The following is an 18821-nucleotide window of genomic DNA, read 5'->3' on the forward strand; positions in this document are numbered from 1 at the left end:
TTACTTGTATTTAGTATTTACCATTAAAACTCCAATTTGTTGAAATTTTCCATTGAAAACAAAATGTACATACAATTTTTATGATAACTCTCCACTATTAAACAGTGTATCTATAAACAAAACCAATATGAGTTTAGGCCAGATCAAATAGTGTAAATAGTTTAGATTAATACAACTTGGGATATATGTTTTAGCAAAAAAAACTTGGGATATATGCACTAACTAATCTTGCATTTTTTTATTAATTAGGTGAATGACCTTGACTTTTGTGTACAAATTTTGGCGGTTGATTATAATCTACCCTCAAAATATTAAATTAGTATATAAGCTAACACGATAATTTACTACAATTTTGTTTCAATATTAATCATCCTTAATTATCAATTTTTTTGAGAAAATCCTAAATTATCATGATCACTAATAACTAAATTTTGGTATGAATAAAATATTTTTACGTGATAAAATACTAAATTCTTTACCACCCATAATTTTGTTTACTTTCCTACTGTTACTCATTATGGAACCGCATTAGTTTCAGCAATATAGTTAAACCATAAATGCCTGAACAAATGTAGTTGGTATGAGTTTCAGCACATTGGCAATATGTTTATATTCTACTCCCTCTGTTCCCAGAAACAAAATATTTTAGATTTTTTAATTGTTTCACAAAGATAGATTTTTTATATTTTTTTTGTTTTTATTTGTAAGTAGTTTTAGTTAAAAGTGTGAATATTAAAAAAAAATTACTTTTGAAAAAATAGAATTTAATACATAAATTCAACCAATAATAAAAATGTATGAATTATTTGATTGGTCACATTTAATAAATATAAAATATGCTTTGGATTATGTAAATATCTTATATCGTGAAACAAACATTTTTTGCTAAAACTGTTTACATATCAAAACAGAGGGAGTATGTTAAAGGTATTTTTTCATATTTTTAATAAACATTCAATGAAAATATTTGAATTGATTAAATTTTATTGGTGAAAAATTATTAAAAATTGTATAATAAAATAAAAGAAAAATTAAATTATAAAAATTTATTAAATTTTTAATAAACGTCAATATTTAGAATTTTAATTTAGGAATAGAGAAGGAATATTTATCAGGGGGTGGCTTATCGGATCAAGTCTCGATTCGAACATTAAATGTGTTGCATGGATCGATATATAAACAATTTTAATGGCGCACATCCATAGATTCAATAATCGAGTATCAATGCAATAATGCATTTACACTTTCACTGAACTGTATTAACCCAATCATATTTTCTCATCTACTGCATTCAATTCCGTCAAAGATCCAATAGTGGTATTCAAAGAAAATACTCAATTAACACATGCTCTTCTAATTGGTAAGTTGTAACTATTTCTACATTTTAAATCCCAAGTTTTACCATGTGAAATTTTTAATGATGCACCAAATACGAGAATACATATTTTTGTTGTTGTTGCTGCTAAAGACTGCGAGACTAAGAAGTTGATTGTCTGTGGTTTTTGTTTTAGTTTTTGGTTTTTGTTTTTGTAGAAATCATTTTTTATTCAATCAAGTTTCTGGTTCTAGTTTTTGTTTTTGTAAAAATCATTTGAGTTGCCAATCAAGATTTTCAATAAATAGATTCCCTAAAATTTAGAAAAACTATTTTTTGAAAAATTTAACCAATTTATGAAAAAAACAAAAAACCAACTTTTGTGAGCTTTTATGAAGAAAAACGAATTTTGATTTTTTTTGTAGAAACTACTACATTTTAATAAAATTAATAATTAATAAATAGCATTTTCATAAGAATTAAAATTATCATAAAATATTTTGTACATTAGATATCATTTAAACAATAATGTGAAATATTTTAATTTGTGTTTCATATCTGTAAATAAAATTATATATTTTATGAATAATATTATTTAATTTTAAAACTTAGTTATTAGTTTCTATAAATAAAACAATTGAATTATTTTAATAATTATTAGTCACATTAAAAATAACAAAAAAATTTAAAAACATAATATGTTTTATTAATACAATATATTGTATAATCCTGAATTATAAAAATTGACATTCAACTTTAAGAAAATATAAATAATTTATATAAGAAAATTTATAATAGTTTCAAAATTTTATGTATTTTTATTTTTGTATAATTTATAATATTTATATAAGAAAAACTATTGCTATTCAAGTTTTAAAAATTAAAAATAATTTATATAAGAAAAAATTCTAAGTAGTTTCAAAATTTAATGTAATATTAGGAGTTAGATTTTACAATATTAGGAGTTATATATATAATGTTACGTGGTAAATAAGTTTAATATTCTCACCTTCAAACAAAAAATGTTTAATTCTTATTTTACGAAAATGTCATTTTAAAATATATTTTGAAGCAATTTTTGATTTATTTCCTCAGCCTGCCAAACCTCATTTTATTTGAATGGAAAACCATTATCATCTAATGAATAATATAGTAAGTTAGGATATATTTCTACAATAGTGTTCTTTTTTTTAAATTTGAATGTAAAATATGTCATATGATACTTTTGTGAAATATGTAGTACCAGATTTTTTTAAAGTTAGTATCAGTCGGTTTAATAAGCTTGATAATCTATAGCCCATAAGTTTAAAATTCTTGTACATTTTTATGTTATGATTAACCATGCAAGAGATTATGTGTTTCATGTTCAAATTAGGTGGTAAAGATTATTTCCTCATAATCATCAGTAGGGCTATGATATATAGCCTGTAGCCCATAAGTTATACTATATTTATAAAGATTCATACCAAAAGCAATGATTTCATTATAATTAACCATGTAGAAAGAAAATCAATTAGAAATTCAGTAATTTATATAAACTCACAACTTTAGCCTTTAGGATGGTCAGTTATTCTTTAATCTCTATATAATAAAATCCACTAAACCAATCCTCATTCTTTCACTATTATTGACAAAAAGGACTCCTTTTTAAATTCAACCCTCCCACCATCTCTCTTTCCCTTCATCTCAGAGAAACAAAAAAAGCTCTCTCTGTCTGTCACCAACAAGAACGCACGACTCACAAGGCAAAAATGATAAGCGGCTGGAGAAGAGCCTTTTGCACTTCCATACCCAAAGAGAGACACGACGACGACAGCAATGGTGTTCTTGATTCACCAGAGGATCAACGTTTCCGACACAAACCCTCTTACAAGTTCGGTTTTTTCTCAACTCCAACCACCCCTCGTTCTGTTTCCGGCACATACAGCCTCCGTTGTCGGACTTCTACAGCCACCGCCGTCGCCACCGCTACACCTTCTCCATCTCTTCCCTCAACTCCAAAGCTAACGTGCAGAACAACCACCGCCGAATCAACTCCAGCCACAACTCCGACGAGAAACAGTAGCCTCGTTTCTTCTCCGGCGAGCTTCGCCCTCCTCAAATCCAAACTCCGATTCAACAAGGCGAAGAGTAGCAACAAATGTGGAATCTGCTCACAGAGCGTGAAACAGGGTCAAGGCACGGCGATTTTCACGGCGGAGTGCTCACACACGTTTCATTTCCCCTGCGTGACGTCACGTGCCGCAGCCGATCATAACCGGCTTGTCAAGTGTCCGGTTTGCGGATCTTCGCTGTTGCCTGAAACTCGGAATTACGGTAAACCGGGTTCTCAAACCGGACAAGAGACCAGCCGGTTAAGAGTTTACAACGACGACGAGCCTTTAATCTCATCTCCCATGTCTCCCGCCGGTTTCCACACGATACTCGAATCCGACGAAAACGAAGACGGCGAGTTCACTGGATTCTCCGTTAGTACACCGTCACCTTTAACGGCGAAGCTATTAACGGATGATTCTTTAAGAAACGTGGAGGTTAAGCTCTCGCCGGAATCTGCGATCGTTGCGGCGGTGAATGGTTACGAGACTTACTCCGTCGTCATGAAGGTGAAATCACCACCTTTTACGACGGCGCGTAGGTTACCGGTGGATTTGGTTATCGTTTTGGACTTGGCCGGGAGGTTAGAATCGCTGAAGCGAACGACGAAGCTCCTGATTTCGAATCTTAGGGAACCGGATCGTTTATCGATCGTCGCGTTTTCGTCGAGCTCGAAAAGGTTGTTGCCGTTACGGAGGATGACGGCGAACGGGAGGAGATCAGCAAGAAGAATCGTGGATATCATATCCGTCTCCGGCTCCGGCGCCGGAGTCGCTTGTAACGGCAGAGGAATGAGCGCTAACGACGCGTTGAAGAAGGCGGTGAAGGTGTTAGAGGATCGCCGGCAGCAAAACCCTTTCGCCGCCATCTTCGTTTTAACGGACCGTCAAGCCCATCAGGCCCAATTAGCCTATTCTAAAATTCCCGTCGTGTGGCTCGGCGCGTGGGATCACGCGGTTTCAGAGGACGCCTTTGCGAGAAGTATCAACGGTTATCTGAGTTTGTCTGTTCAGGATCTCGGTTTAAGCCTCGGGTTGGTTTCTGGGTCGGGTCAGGGAGAGATTACTGCCGTCTACTCTCTTTCGGGTCGACCCGCTTGGCTTGGAACCGGTTCGGTCCGGTTAGGTGATATGTACGCTGGAGAAGAGAGAGCGTTGCTCGTGGAAATCAAAGCGCCGGTTAGTTCTTCCATCACGAGTAGGTCCCACAGAATCCTGACCGTTCGATCTCGTTACGTGGACCCCACAACTCAAGAAATAAGAAACCCGGAAGATCGGGCGCTTCTGATTCCTTATCCCGTAACCGTACGATCAACATCCAATCTGAACATCGCAAGGCTCAGAAACTTCCACGTCAGCAGTCGAGCCGTTGCGGAGTCTCGGCGGCTTATAGAGCGCAATAATTACTCCGGAGCTGAGAGATTGCTGACGTCAGCTCGAGCCTTGCTGGTGCAGTACGGCTTGAACTCGAATGATATGTGCTTACGTGGCTTAGACGCTGAGCTTGCGGATCTTAACGGTGTGAGAGGAAGACAGTTGACGTCATCATTGGAGAGTTTGGAGCCGCTTACTCCAACGTCGGCTTGGAAAGCAGCGGAGAGATTGGCTAAAGTGGCGAAGATGAGGAAACATATGAACAGAGTCAGTGACTTGCATGGGTTCGAGAACGCCAGATTTTAGTTTTACTTTATTTTTCTGTTTAATACTATATTTCCTTGATCATGGTTTAGAACTTGTGTGATGATCTGATACAAAACAAATAGAATGGTGCATAATGAAGTAATGTTTGGTCGTATGATAAGATTGGACATACAATTTACAATCAAGTTATCATGTCATTCCTTTGTCACCCTAAAAGTTGATGTACATTTAAGTTTTGTTTGTAAAATGTTTTTTTTAAACTGGTTTGTGAAAATGTTGTTTTAGGATATTTTATCCAGACTGAAAATATGAACCATAACCGGCAGAAAAACGGTGAATTGGTTTTGGCTATAGCTATCTCATAGAGTTGTGGTGTAGTAAGTTCGGGTCTAGTTTCTAACCAATAGTGGATCAGGTATTCAAATGATTTAAATTATATATTGAGTATTGCGAAAACATTTTTGGTAATTCAATTTGGATAAATTTGGTAAAAGTTTAGGTAATAAATACTTGAACTGAACCATATTTTAAAAACATATGTTAACAGTTTTGAAAATCAAGATCCAAATTGACCCCAGAACCGATAGCAACTGAATATAAACACTAGCAGATCTTAAATTGATCTACAGTTCTTCTATCCAATAAATCCATAATCGAACGGCCGATCCAAGTGCCCAAATAACTAGATATAATAGAACATGTCATCAATTTCCAAGTTACAAGCTTTAAGAATAAGCTTATGCATAGTTTTTAGGGTTGTGAGTCTTGTTACACACGTGCTTATGGTACCAGTTTAGGGTTGTGAGCCTTGTAACACACGTATTTTAAATGCTAAGAAAGCACTAATGCGAAATGAATGGATGATATTTGACTGAGAATCTGACCAAAGCTCTTGCATTTTTCTTGTTGTAAACTTATATGATTTAAAAATGCTTAACATATAATAATCATGAACCTGAAATGATTTTCATTGCTTTTTGTTGTACTTAATTTCTTTTCTATAAGAACTATGATTTGCTTTATAATTATTTAAAGTAAAACCTTTTAGCTAGAGCATATATTCTATGTGTACTTCTTCATTATGGGTGTTACATTATAAATCTAAAATGTAGTACTAAACAATCGTAATGTAGCCTTTTGCGGCTAGAACACTAATTAAATTCGTTGTATCCCAATGATTCAAACTCCATAGTCAACAAAATACATCCATAACAGAACAATCAATTAGCATAAACAAGGAATCAATATCATTTTAGCGGAATTTGTCATTTTTTTTGTTTGTTTCGTAGGCTTTTTACACTAATTCTATGATTGTTACACCTCTCTTTTCCCTACACAGATTCCTCTTATGCAATGTCCCTAGTGTTACGCACAAGATGCTTCACATTTTTCATACTTATCTACAAAATATTCCGAAAGACGTGTGTTTCAGGAATAGATCAGTAGGTAAAAGAGTTAAGATCTTAAGTCCTTTGATATATCGTTATAGAAAATCAATATTATTAATTTAGAATCACTCTTCTTATTTACCCTTATTTTTATTTTGGAATATTACTTTTGTGCCATTAAACCTATGTAACAAAAATAAAATTATTCTACGTTTCTTTCTGCTTTTTTATATTATCACTGACTCTATTTCCACAAAAGGTCCCACTTCTCTGGAAGTTATTATATATAGAAACACCTGTTGAGAAACTCGCTAGACGTAACGCGTACGGTTGGGCATGACCTAGCACCGAATTATAAATCGGAGGTAAAGCGGCCGATTGATTGGCGCGTTGTTTTTGTTATATACAACATATTTCAACGACCATGTTGTAAAGTAAACATGGTGTGGTGGTTTAGTGTCCCTAATTGAATGCGACAACCCTGGTTCGAAGCTTGGAGGGTGCGTCTTTTTCATTTTTTCAATATTTTTTTTAATGAAGGGCAAACATGTCATTTTCTTTTCATGTCATTTTCCTTTTTTCAATATTTTTTTCTTTAATGAAGGGCAAATATGTCATTTACCTTTCATCTTCCTCCTTCTGTTTCTGGTTTTCTGCAGTTTTAGACCCGAAAACTAGGTACTTTAACGGTGATAGAAGCATTTTTCATAGGTTTTCTTCTTGTTTTTAGTAAAATTTCATTGATATTAAAGATATTATTCGATTTCTAGGTCAAAATGAGCAAAAATTCAAAAAAAATAATTCAGATCCGTTTTTTTTGACCGCATAGCTTAAAATCGCAACGCTTGGTCACCGTTGAGCGTTTACTCGGCCGCTAAATCGGCTAGGCGGCCGAGTTTTAGAACTGGGAGAAACAGTTATGATTTGAAATAAATCATTCCTTCGAAGGTTAACTAAAGAGACTTAATTAAATCAACCATCTATCAAACTCAGATTATATGAATAGAATAACCTATATTACTTTATCATATTCAGATCAATACTATTAAAGTCTGTTAAACTACGTACACATGGGTTAGATTTTTCCATAAAACTAAAAATGTATCGTATTACAATCATGTACACAATTTTAGTAGTAAACTTTAAAAAATGAAAAACGTAAATTATATAAATGTTTATAATGCTTATTAAATAAAAAGTTTCAACAAAAATAATTCCGCGCTTTCAAAACGCGGATCAAATTCTAGTATTTGCTAAAATACAAAACTTACTAATGGAATACATCAATAACTCTCTTGTGCAATTTAAGTAGATTTTATGAAAACAAGAGATCACTTATTTATCATATCTACTAAATCTGGTCATTTCTAACTCCAAATCTTCTGCAAACTAAAAGTGGAATCCAGTCGACTGGCGGACTTTTTCTTTAGAGACCGCTTCTTTTCGTTTTCTATGCAATTGTTTTGACATTTTTAATATAGCTCATGTTCTTATGCTGACATCCTTACTAACAAACTAGAGTTCGTAGCATCTTACTTTATAGTGTAAATCAGATATAATTAGCCGTTTGAAGAAGTCTAATCTCGACCAAAACTTGATAAAAAATGGATAGTTGACAAACAAATAATCTAGAATCTCATACCAATTATATATCGAATAACAAGTTGATTGCATTCAAAAATTTCTCGTGAAATATCTTTTTTTTTTGGTTCAACTCTCGTGAGATATCTTTTAGGCTATAATGCATACCATTCGGAAAGAAAGTACGTAAGTAAACATGTTAAAAATCCAAATCCCACATCTCAGCTCATTCATTTCATTAACAAGCAAGTGAAAAATCGGTTTCTTTTGGTAAAGTCAGCAGGAGATCAACAATACAAAGAAAGCTTCCAAACTTGATTTTCTATTTCGATTTAGAACATGTAAAAATAATTTATAAAATTTATTAAACATTACATTCAAAATACGGCCTAAATGCTGAAAACATGATACCATCGGCTAATTTTTTTCCTTTTTTGGACAAAAGCGATGGAAAGGTTAAGGTGATGTTCGTTGTTCACCCATGTGATCCATCTGGGTGAAGATGCAAATTGATGTTCGTTTTGTACATTATAATGCTACATCAAGATGGATCGCCCACCTGAATTTTTAAAAACTCATTTCAAATTGTCATCCAAATGAGGGTGAGTCTTGATGGTGCATCTGGATGCAAATGCATCTAGTTCAATCCAAAATGATAAATAACAAAATATTTTTTTCTTAAATCAAAATATTATTTTCAAACCAAAATCATATATTTTTCCATATACATTTTTCCGCCAGAATCGAAAACATGTATTTTCTTGCCAAAACTGAAAAACAAACTTTTCCGCCAACACCGCAAAAATACGTTTTTTCGCAAAAAAACGTAAAAACGCACATTTCCATAAAACCGCACTTGTCGACCAAACCAGTAAAACCACACTTTTTGACTAATACGGTAAAAATATATTTTTCCGCCAAAAACGTAAAATCGCACAAAAACCGAAAACACACTTTCTCGCTAAAACCGTAAAAACACACTTTGTCGCCAAAATTGCAAAAACGCATGTTCTCGCCAAAACCGGAAAATGCATTTTCCCGCCAAAAAACGCAAAAAACATATGTTCCCACAAAACAAGAAAAACCATTTTCCCGCCAAAAAAAACAAAAACGAATGTTTCCGCCAAAACCGGAAAATGCATTTTCCCGCCAAAAACGCATGTTCCCACCAAAACCGGAAAAACGCATTTTTCCGCCAAAACCACAAAATGCACTTTTTCGTCAAAACACATTTTTCCGCAAAAACCGCAAAAAATATTTTCAGCCAAAAATGAAAAAATTCCCGTCAAAAACGTAAAAATGTATTTTTCCCACCCAAACCGCAAAAATACATTTTCCCGCCAAAATCGCGAAATAAAACATTTTCCCGTCAAACCTGCAAACACACTTTTTCGTCAAAACACATTTTCCGCCAAAACCGCCAAAAAGAATTTCCCGCCAAAACGCAATTTTTCCGCCAAAACTGTAAAAAACTATTTTCCCGCTAAAACCACAAAACACACTTTTTCGTCAAAACACATTTTTTCGCAAAAACTGTAAAAATTATTTTCCGCAAAAGCCGTAAAAATGCTATTTTTCCGCCAAAAGTTTTTAAAATATATTTTAGTCATTTAATTAATAAGTCCACCTAGATGCAGATGCAAGTTAAAAAATAAAATGCAAAAATAATTGCATTCAAATGATTCACCTAGATGTACATACGAAATAAAAAAACGAACAACACCCAGATGAAGCATTTGGATAAGATGTACAAACTAACATGGACTAAAAGTCAAAAGTATTTCAGAAGTGTATGTTAGTACATTTAATCTGGAGAGCGATGGAGCGTTCCACTAAAGAGATGTAATAGTGGTACACACGGCCATATCTAAAAGTTCATATCATATACTAACAAACAACTCCAAGATTTAATTTCATCTTAACAAGAGATCTATCAAATATTTTATACTACTTTTTAGATTTAGTATATACACGGACATGTATAGATTAGGTAGACCGAAAAGCCAAATTGGCGGAAAAAATTATTCCCATATTTAAGTTAGTGGAGAGAGTTTCCAGTCTATGTAATTATCTTAATATTTGGTTGTATAATAGATAATTAGATACGATTGTAAATGGGTCTTTAATATATATGCATATAAAATAAAACTATTCTATCATTCATTTGTCACCCTAAAAGTTAATGTACAGTTAAGTTTTGTGTTGTGAAAATCGCGCGCTAGGTCGAACATGTCATCAATTTCCAATAATAAAAATCACCATAATGAAACGTCCTAACAGTAATATATATAATGGATTTTGTATACTAGTAAAACTTGAAAGATAAAAATTCATGAGTATAGAAACTAATACCGTTATCAAAATAAACCATAAATTTACAAGCTTTGAGAACAAGCTTATGCATATAACACTTTAGGGTTGTGAGTCATGTGTCACACGTTTTTTAAATTCATTTGCATTAAGTTGTATTTAGAAATCATATATATGCACTTCAAATAGGCTATTTGTTATTCATAGACGGCTAAATCGTCATATTTTTCATATGCATTCTAGATGGTTATTTGTTTATATTAGTGTTTTGTAAGAAATCATATAAGAAATGCTCAGGAAACACGAGTTGAATGGATGGTATTTGAATGAGAAACCAAAGCGCTTCCATTTTAACCGGTGGTGGTTAGTCTAGTGGCGCTCGAGAGAATAAATCCAATACAGCGAACTCTGGTTCGAATTCCGCTGGCCACACAGATATGAGTTAGTGCTTTCGGCTCATTTGAATGTTCAGGAATGAGTCTATCCGTGAGTTGTATCTTTACCTAAAGGTTAGATCTGTGTCTTTAATAGACCCAGATTTAACCCTTTACTTTTCAAAAAAAAAAGCGCTTCTATTTTTGTTGTTGTAATCTGACCATATTTGAATGAGAATCAAGAATGGATGGTATTTTAAAAAGCTTTGCATACATTAATTAATCTTGAACCTTGGAAAGATTTTTCATTGCTTTTGTTTTACTTAATTATCTTTTTGTAAGAACTTTGATTTGCTTTATAGGGAAAAACGACATATTTCCACACTAGAAGTATCGTATAGTTAAAGATCCACACGATCTTTCAACCTTGTCTTAATTGCCCATATGATAAGTTTGACAACCTATTTCCCCCCAATTTAAAAGTTCGAAACCCAAACCCACATGAACCTACATTTAGCCGATTAAAATCTGTTTACTGAATTTTTAGTTTAAGCCTAACCAATAAAAAAACTAATTAAACCTAAGACGACCCGTTTACGATCCGATTTACGATTATAAACTGTAATTTAACTTAACCGATTTTGATTAAGCCAAAAAAACCCAATTCTCTTTATCTCTCTCAAGCGTTGTGAACCCTAAGCAAGACTGAAGCTTTGAATTGATTTCGTCGACCGTTCTTTCTGCCTAATCGGTTAGGTCAGGTGATTTCGTCGCCTCATCTTCTTCCTTTTTGAGTTTCTATTATGCCTACTCTCTGTTTCAAACTGGATCAATTTTGCTTACTCTATGTTTCAATTTCGAGTTTATAGTATGATAATCTTGGTTTATTTTCTTGTAGAATGTCTCAGAAAAGAGGAACTGATGTAATTGTTGAGTGGAATGACGTCCCTGAATTCAACCAGGATTACGATTCTGATGGTGAAAATCGACGTGAGCATAACAACTTCAACATTGAGAAAAGATTAGCTTCACACTTTGACATTCTTGCTACCACGATTTCGCCACACCAGCATCTCTTTGGCACACCAACTACTCGTCCTCTTCGACGAACATTTGATCTCTCTGTCGTAGCTCCACTATCATTGCTCATCTTTGATTTTCACCGGTCGAAGGAGAGAGCTTCTGGGTTCGTTGTTTTTAGGGTTCATATAATTAGGAGTTTTTAAAAACTGGATTCGAACCGGGTTAACTTATCGGATCTCTGGTCGGATTACTTTGTGTCTTTTGGTTTGGTTATCTCTTCTGGACTACTAAATTGATGAATAACCGAAGCCATGTGGGTTCAGGTATCGAACTTTTAAATTGGGGGGGGGGCGGGGGGAATAGGTTGTCAAACTTATCATATGGACAATTAAGACGATGTTGAAATATCGTGTGGATCTGATGCTATATGATACTTTTGGTGTGGAAATATGTCGTTTTTCCGCTTTATAGTTATTTAAATTAAAACTTTTTAGCTAGAGCATATATATATATATATATATATATTCCATGTGTACGACTTCATTATGGGTGTTACATTTATAAATATATAGTGTAATAATAAACAATCGAAATGTAGCCTTTTTGTGGCTACCACACTAGTTAAATTCGGCGTATTCCAATGATTCAAACTCAATAGCCAACAAAATATTTTCTTAACAATACAATAAATTAGTATAAAGAAGCCTTATTAATATGATTGCGATGAGAATAATTGCGATTTGAAGATATCATTTTTAACGGCGGAATTTGTCTCTTTTTGCGTTTGTCTAGTATGCTGTTTACACTAATACTAATAACTTTAGACTTCTCTTTGTAACTCTTTCTGAGTTTCCATAGTGTTACGCACAAGATGCATCACATTATACGAGGAAAGCTTCTAAACCGGGTTCTTTATTTTAATTATCTGAACCTACAACAAGTTTATTATCTCAAATCAGGCTCAAATAATAGTAACACCAAATATAAAAACATCTTTTTCTTTAAATTAATTAATATCAAATTCAAATAAATCAGCATAAGTTTTATACACTTTTTTTTTTAATTTGCCCGACTAACGTATATCAACTTCTAATATGTTTTAGCAAAAAAAAAAAACTTCTAATATGTTGCAAACATGATACCCTCGGTGCTCGGTCAAACAATAAAAAAGTTTTTTTTTTGGCAACAACGATAAAAAGGTTAAAAGGCTTAAGTATTTGCAAAGTACTGTATATGTTTTCAGTACGTTTCTTTGTTTAAAAAAATGTTTTCAGTACGTTTAACTGGGACAGCAATGGTGCGTTCCACTAAAGAGACGTAATAATGGTACACACGGCTATATCTAAAAATTCATATCATATACAACAAACAAACAAGTCCAAGATTTCATCTCATCATAAAGTATAAACGATCTTTAATTTTATAGTTATCTTATACTACTAGTTTTTGGGTTTAGTATATACGGGGACAGGTGTCGACAGGTGTCGATTAGGTAGACCTAAAAGCCAATTTAGCAGGAAAAATTATTCACAAATTAAATTTAGTGCAAAGAGTTTTCAAATCAACATGACAATATGTCTATAAATGGTTTCGTTAATAACCATCTACTAGCTTAATAACTATCTACTAGCTTAAGATCTGAATCTTATATATAAAAATAATTTTTTTATTATTATTTATGTGTATCTATTTACGTATTATGTATATAATTAAATTAGAGTAAAAACATAAATCAAAACAACACATCTTATTTATTTACGATATTTATTTAGTAAATAAATCAAAACAATCATTTTATTTATTTTATATGGTATATAAGTAAATTTCAGTGACATGGACATAGATATATAGTATTTTAATATTTATATTTATTATTGAGAATTCATACTCATATGATAAAATAAATTTCTAATGTGTGATTTTCTGAATGCAAATTTCAAAATTAAAATATTAAGGTCTCAATACTTTTTCAATACAAATTTAGAAATTATCATATTTAAGTATTTTTTTATGTTATATAGTTTAATTTTAAACTATATTAATATATAATATGAATGTCTTGTAAATGAGATTTCATATTCATATGATTTATAATCATTTGTATTTTGTTATTACTAAAAAAGAGTTAAACCATTGATCACAAAATTTTAGTATGAGACATTTAACGTTTTTAGTTATTTATAGTCGTTTTAAAAAAATTTAAAATATAACATATAAGATTTTTTTTATTATATGGTTAATGTAGTTGTTTAATATCTTTTAATATATACAATCAAACAAAAAATAGCTAAGATAGAAAAATTATTATCAAATATTTATTATTCATAATAATTAATTGTCATATATACTTTAATCATATTAAAAAATTCCGTAGTTTTTATTTAAAAAAGTGCAAAAGTATTTTTTGTACACTATTTATCAATTTAATAGTTAGTTTAGTAAAAAAAAAATAACATAAGTTAAGATAGATCAATCTGTTTATCTGAGAATTCTGAATTTCATTCTCATGGTGACTTAACTACAAGACAATGTTGTAATGTTTATCAATTATTAATATATAAAGGATTTGTATACTTCAATCATAAGAATATTAAAAAGCTCTAAACAGTAGACAAAGGAGCTTCGGGCCTTCGGTGTGTATCATTTATTACATTTGATTAGTTAAGCTCCATATTAATTTTTTTTTGTTTCCTTTTCAAAAAGTTGAAGGCCGACGGTGATCGGGAATTTATGTTTTACCGGAATCATAGCGCCGATATGTTGCTCCGTCCCGATGAACTCAACCTCGATCTCATCAGATCGGTACGTAAATCTCCTCTCTCTATCCCTCATGATCTTCAAGAGATCCAGATGGAAGTAGAGATTCATAGTCTAGTTTTTTTTAATTTTCGTATAGAGTTTAAGAGATGTGTAAGTATATGGAATCGGTGATTATTGATTGCTCTAAATATAGTAGAAGATGATCTCACTCACTCTAATGGGATATGTATCAATTAACGGTGACTTTTGTCTTCTTCCTCTTCACATGATCACACCAATTCTACTTGGTTTAGCCTTTTATCTGATCTAGCAGAAGTCTCTGTTTTGAAGGAACTTGACTTTTACTCATGCACCGTTTTGACTTGTTAGTAGTGTTCGAGTTATGGGTTTGAGTTCAAGTCTTTTCCTAGTACAATGATCTTTTTATTGTTTGACTCTTGGTTTTTGTGTTGTCACGTTTCATCAGCTCTGATTCCGTTGAGTGAGTTCTCGGAAGCTGCAGTGATGAAGAAGTATGGAGTGAAGCCAGATGCTGAAACCCTTGACATTGAAACACAACCCTTGTGTTTGCTTTGCAGATTAGCATCAACACCAGCAATGTTTAATAGTACATTGACTGAAGATGAATCATTCTTGTACCCTGCTGATGGGGCTATCATGATAACATGTATTCTTATTGATCTCGGTTTCTATAATAAGTAGTTCTATAACTCCGACCTTGTAGGAAAGTATATGACTCTTGATGACTTTACTTCAGTTCTTGGCTAGTTTTTTTGTTTGTTTGTTGCATTTCACTAAGCATTTAACTTAACTATATCATTTTCACTATTATTTTATCTATAAAAATGATGATTTTTCAAATTTTCCAAATTTTCAATAAAATTTTATGTTTCATTAAAATTTTGTTTTCTTATGAAATCCAATCATTTTATTAAAAAAAAAAAAAATTAAGAACCTTGGTGAGGTTCTACCATTAGAAGAGAAACAATTAAATTAGATTGACAAAGGTTTTAAACCTGTCAAATCACTATATTTATTATTAATTTATTGATTAGAACTCATAAAAGGTTTTTATTAATTTATTGTTATATGTTAGAGCATCATCATCGCGGTCTTCTAAGACAGTCTCTTAGTATTTATTAGTATTAAGAAAAAAGGAAATTAGATTAAATACGAAAGAACGTTTCTTATTTAGGGGCTACAAGAGACGGTCTTCTGAGACACGTGTTACCCTTTGGCCGTTCATCTCTTTGAGAAGAGAGAGAGAGAGAGATGAAGCTATCGCATCGATGGCGGAAGGGGCGATGATCCCCAACGATTGAAGAAGATTGCGGCGGCAGCCTATGACTACGATAACGACGCTCAATGGAAGGATTACTGGTCCAATATCCCGATCCCTCCTCACATGGCTTCTCCCCCCGAGGTCGTCTAGCACTACAAGTGCAAATTCTACCAACGCTACATGGTCCGTACTGTCTCCCCCCTCTTTAAACACTCTTGAATTTGAGATTTAAGTCTTCACACTCTTGATTTCGAGTTTGGTTTGGAGATTTTGCGTGAACTTTGAGATCTTAGGTTGAACAATTTGAAGTTTAGATGTTCATCTTTGTGTTTGCTAATGCAAATGAACAACAGGCTCGTTCGCGGAACTCTGGTGAAACATTTATATAGTCATTAATTTAGTTTATTCTTATATGGGATAACGTTTCTTTTGTGGGCGAAACATCCGTGGGTGGTATTCTGTGTGAGGTCAGTAGCAATTTTTGTTTTGTTAAATGGACAAAATCATGGTTAATTACATTAAGCCAGAGAGAGCTCTTTGCCAAGGAAATTCGCTTTCACCGTTTCATGTCAGTGTGTTGCCTTACTTCATATAGTGGATCACACAAAAAAAAAGTGAATTTAATTTAGCTATTAGGTCTATAATAAAAAAAGTTTGATGAAACAGTCAGTGGAGAAATTGTGTTGTTGTTTCAGTTTCTTATTGGGTTCCTCCGAAAGAAGGTAGATTGCTGTATTAAAGACTACATGTTTCAGACTCATGAATATAATTGATTCCCATCTTGTGTCGAGCACTCGAACAAGTAGCCAAGTTCTTGAGGCGTAACTTCACTCGCTCCACCATATACAGGTAGTTTGCATCCATCTGATCAGCAAGTTTACTCGTTTTTAATTTGTGGAGTCTCTTATTGATGCTTAACTCTTTCTTTGTGTCCTGTTTTGTAATGGTTATCAGGAAGTACTTGGAAGACCCTTGTGTGTGGGTGGAGTCAAATACAACTACCCTCAACATCCTCTCATCGCAAGCTGAGATAGCCATTGGCTTCCTTCTGATTACCTCTCTGTTCGCGTACGCTCTTTCTTCCTTTCAGAAGCGATATAATTAGCTATTGTCAAAATGTTGCTTAGAACACTTCGAAATGAATTGAGTTCACAATTGAATCTTCTTTCAATTTTTTTTTAAGAACCCTTAGTTAAGATACTAGCATTGGAGCACATAAATCTTGGTGTCTCTTAACTAAGTCTCTTAACTCACTTTTACTACTTAAAAAATATTAAAAAGTAACTAAGAGACCCTAAAAGGGTCTTTGGGTTAATGATGCTCTTACACTCTAAAATCATCACCCCTTTACGAACTCTCTATATCGTTATACTCTTGTTATATCACGTATGAAAAGGTTTGTCAGTAGATAGCACAATAATGCTTTGTTACGAAATCAAAACTGTTCATCTCTTTTCTTCCACATTTTCTTCGTTTAATCTGTTGGTACCTTTTTTCTCTTCTCGCGAGATCTCCACTGAATTGTCTAGTTCACTCTCACCGGAATCAAGTGTTTTTTCGTGTTAAGCTTCACTTGTCGTCGTCTGCAACCGCCTCCGACTCGCCATGAACATGAGCTTTGACTTCTTCTGTCAACCGTCGCGTCTAAATGTAGATTGTCGCGTCAAGTTTATCCCTTTCACGGTCGTGCTTCACCCTTCACCTCTGTTTACGTCGAGTTCGAGACCGTCGCGAGATTCACATGGCTTACTCCTCTGTCACCGCATCTTCGGCCGCCTTGCTCTAACGTCGTCGTCATGCTCGGAATCAAGCCTCGCCGTTGTGCTCATCCTTGCCGCCGCCATCTAGTTCGGCGAAGAGAAAGGTTGATTTCTCCTGGTGATTTTATATGTTTTTGCACAACAGGTCCCTGACATTTTGGTTCTTTTCAATTTCACTTTTGTAGAATACGGTTTTTGTGATTGTTTGAATAGGGCAGTGTTTTGTATTTATATAGACCTGAGATTTATTTTAATATAATTTTCTAATTTTGTGTCGTCTACTACCAACTTTGCTCTTATGTGGACCTTAGCAGGTTTCTCTATATTGCAGCGCAGCTAGCGCTCGTCCGGACTATACACTTCTTGACTTTAATTTTTATTTTGAAAAATGCTTAACGGTTTTTTTTCTTCTTTTTTTGCATTTTCGAGCTCCTCTTTCATTTCTTTAAAACGAGAAATCCACATTTATTTGGGAAATGTAATCAACATATCTTGCTTAAATCATGAAGACAAACTTTTTCATTTAATTGTAGTAGTAGCATGTGTCATATTTGTTTTTGACGTTGCGGTAGCATGTAATCATAGCTTTTGTATTGCTTTAAATTGTGAAGTAAGATGGTAGCTGGTTTAACTCTGAGTCTCTAACCCCATGAAGCGATTCCTTAATGCGCTTCTAGCATTGGTCCATTTTTTTTGTTTTGGTTAGTTTTCATGCTAGACTAGTGTGTCTAAATATGCTTCACCCACTACAAAATAATGATCATTTAACATCATTTATTTTATTTATTTGTATTAGTTATAAATGATGTAAAAACATTTTACATCACTTAAATAAATGATTATGAAAGTGGTGATGTGAATAATTTGCATCGATACAAAAATATAAATTATTTACATCAATTACTGTAAATGATGCTAATATGTAGTATCAATTATAAGAAATGATATTAAGTTTACATTAGTTCTTAAAATGATGTAAGTGTTGACATCGATTAAAACAATTGATTTTAATTATTTATATCATTTATTAATAACTCAAGCTAAATTAGTTTCAGATTTTTAAATGATTTAGTAGCTAATTATATCATTTAATTATCATATAACCATTATTCTCGTTTCTACATAATTGATGATAAATAATAATAATGGATAAATCAAATAAAATCATTTTCCATTATTTCTTTGATCCATCGAAATAAATTCTGACAAAAAATATATACAGAGAAGCAAAATAACGGGAAAAAGAAAATGATGAACTTTCAGAAGAAAAAAAACAGTTAACAAAATTAATCAT

General features: G+C 32.9%; 1 protein-coding gene and 1 long non-coding RNA gene across 4 annotated transcripts; both read left to right on the plus strand.

The window, feature by feature from the left end:
- Positions 1-2912: 2912 nt before the first annotated feature.
- On the plus strand, positions 2913-5234 carry LOC106336879. Its single transcript, XM_013775845.1, has one exon. The coding sequence runs from the start codon at positions 3067-3069 to the stop codon at positions 5086-5088; it is 2022 nt and encodes a 673-aa protein (XP_013631299.1). The 5' UTR covers positions 2913-3066; the 3' UTR covers positions 5089-5234.
- A 9075-nt stretch (positions 5235-14309) lies between these two features.
- On the plus strand, positions 14310-17737 carry LOC106339278. Of its 3 annotated transcripts, none has more exons than XR_001269156.1 (5): positions 14310-14358; positions 14429-14527; positions 14952-15152; positions 15681-16616; positions 16722-17737. It is a non-coding gene; the product is annotated as an uncharacterized LOC106339278 (long non-coding RNA). The 3 variants fall into 3 exon arrangements; XR_001269157.1 differs by having other exon boundaries at positions 14338-14527; positions 15681-15950; positions 16463-16616; XR_001269155.1 differs by having other exon boundaries at positions 14338-14527.
- Positions 17738-18821: the final 1084 nt, after the last annotated feature.

This window comes from Brassica oleracea, chromosome C4 (genome assembly GCF_000695525.1).
Source record: "Brassica oleracea var. oleracea cultivar TO1000 chromosome C4, BOL, whole genome shotgun sequence".
Lineage (NCBI taxonomy): Eukaryota > Viridiplantae > Streptophyta > Magnoliopsida > Brassicales > Brassicaceae > Brassica > Brassica oleracea.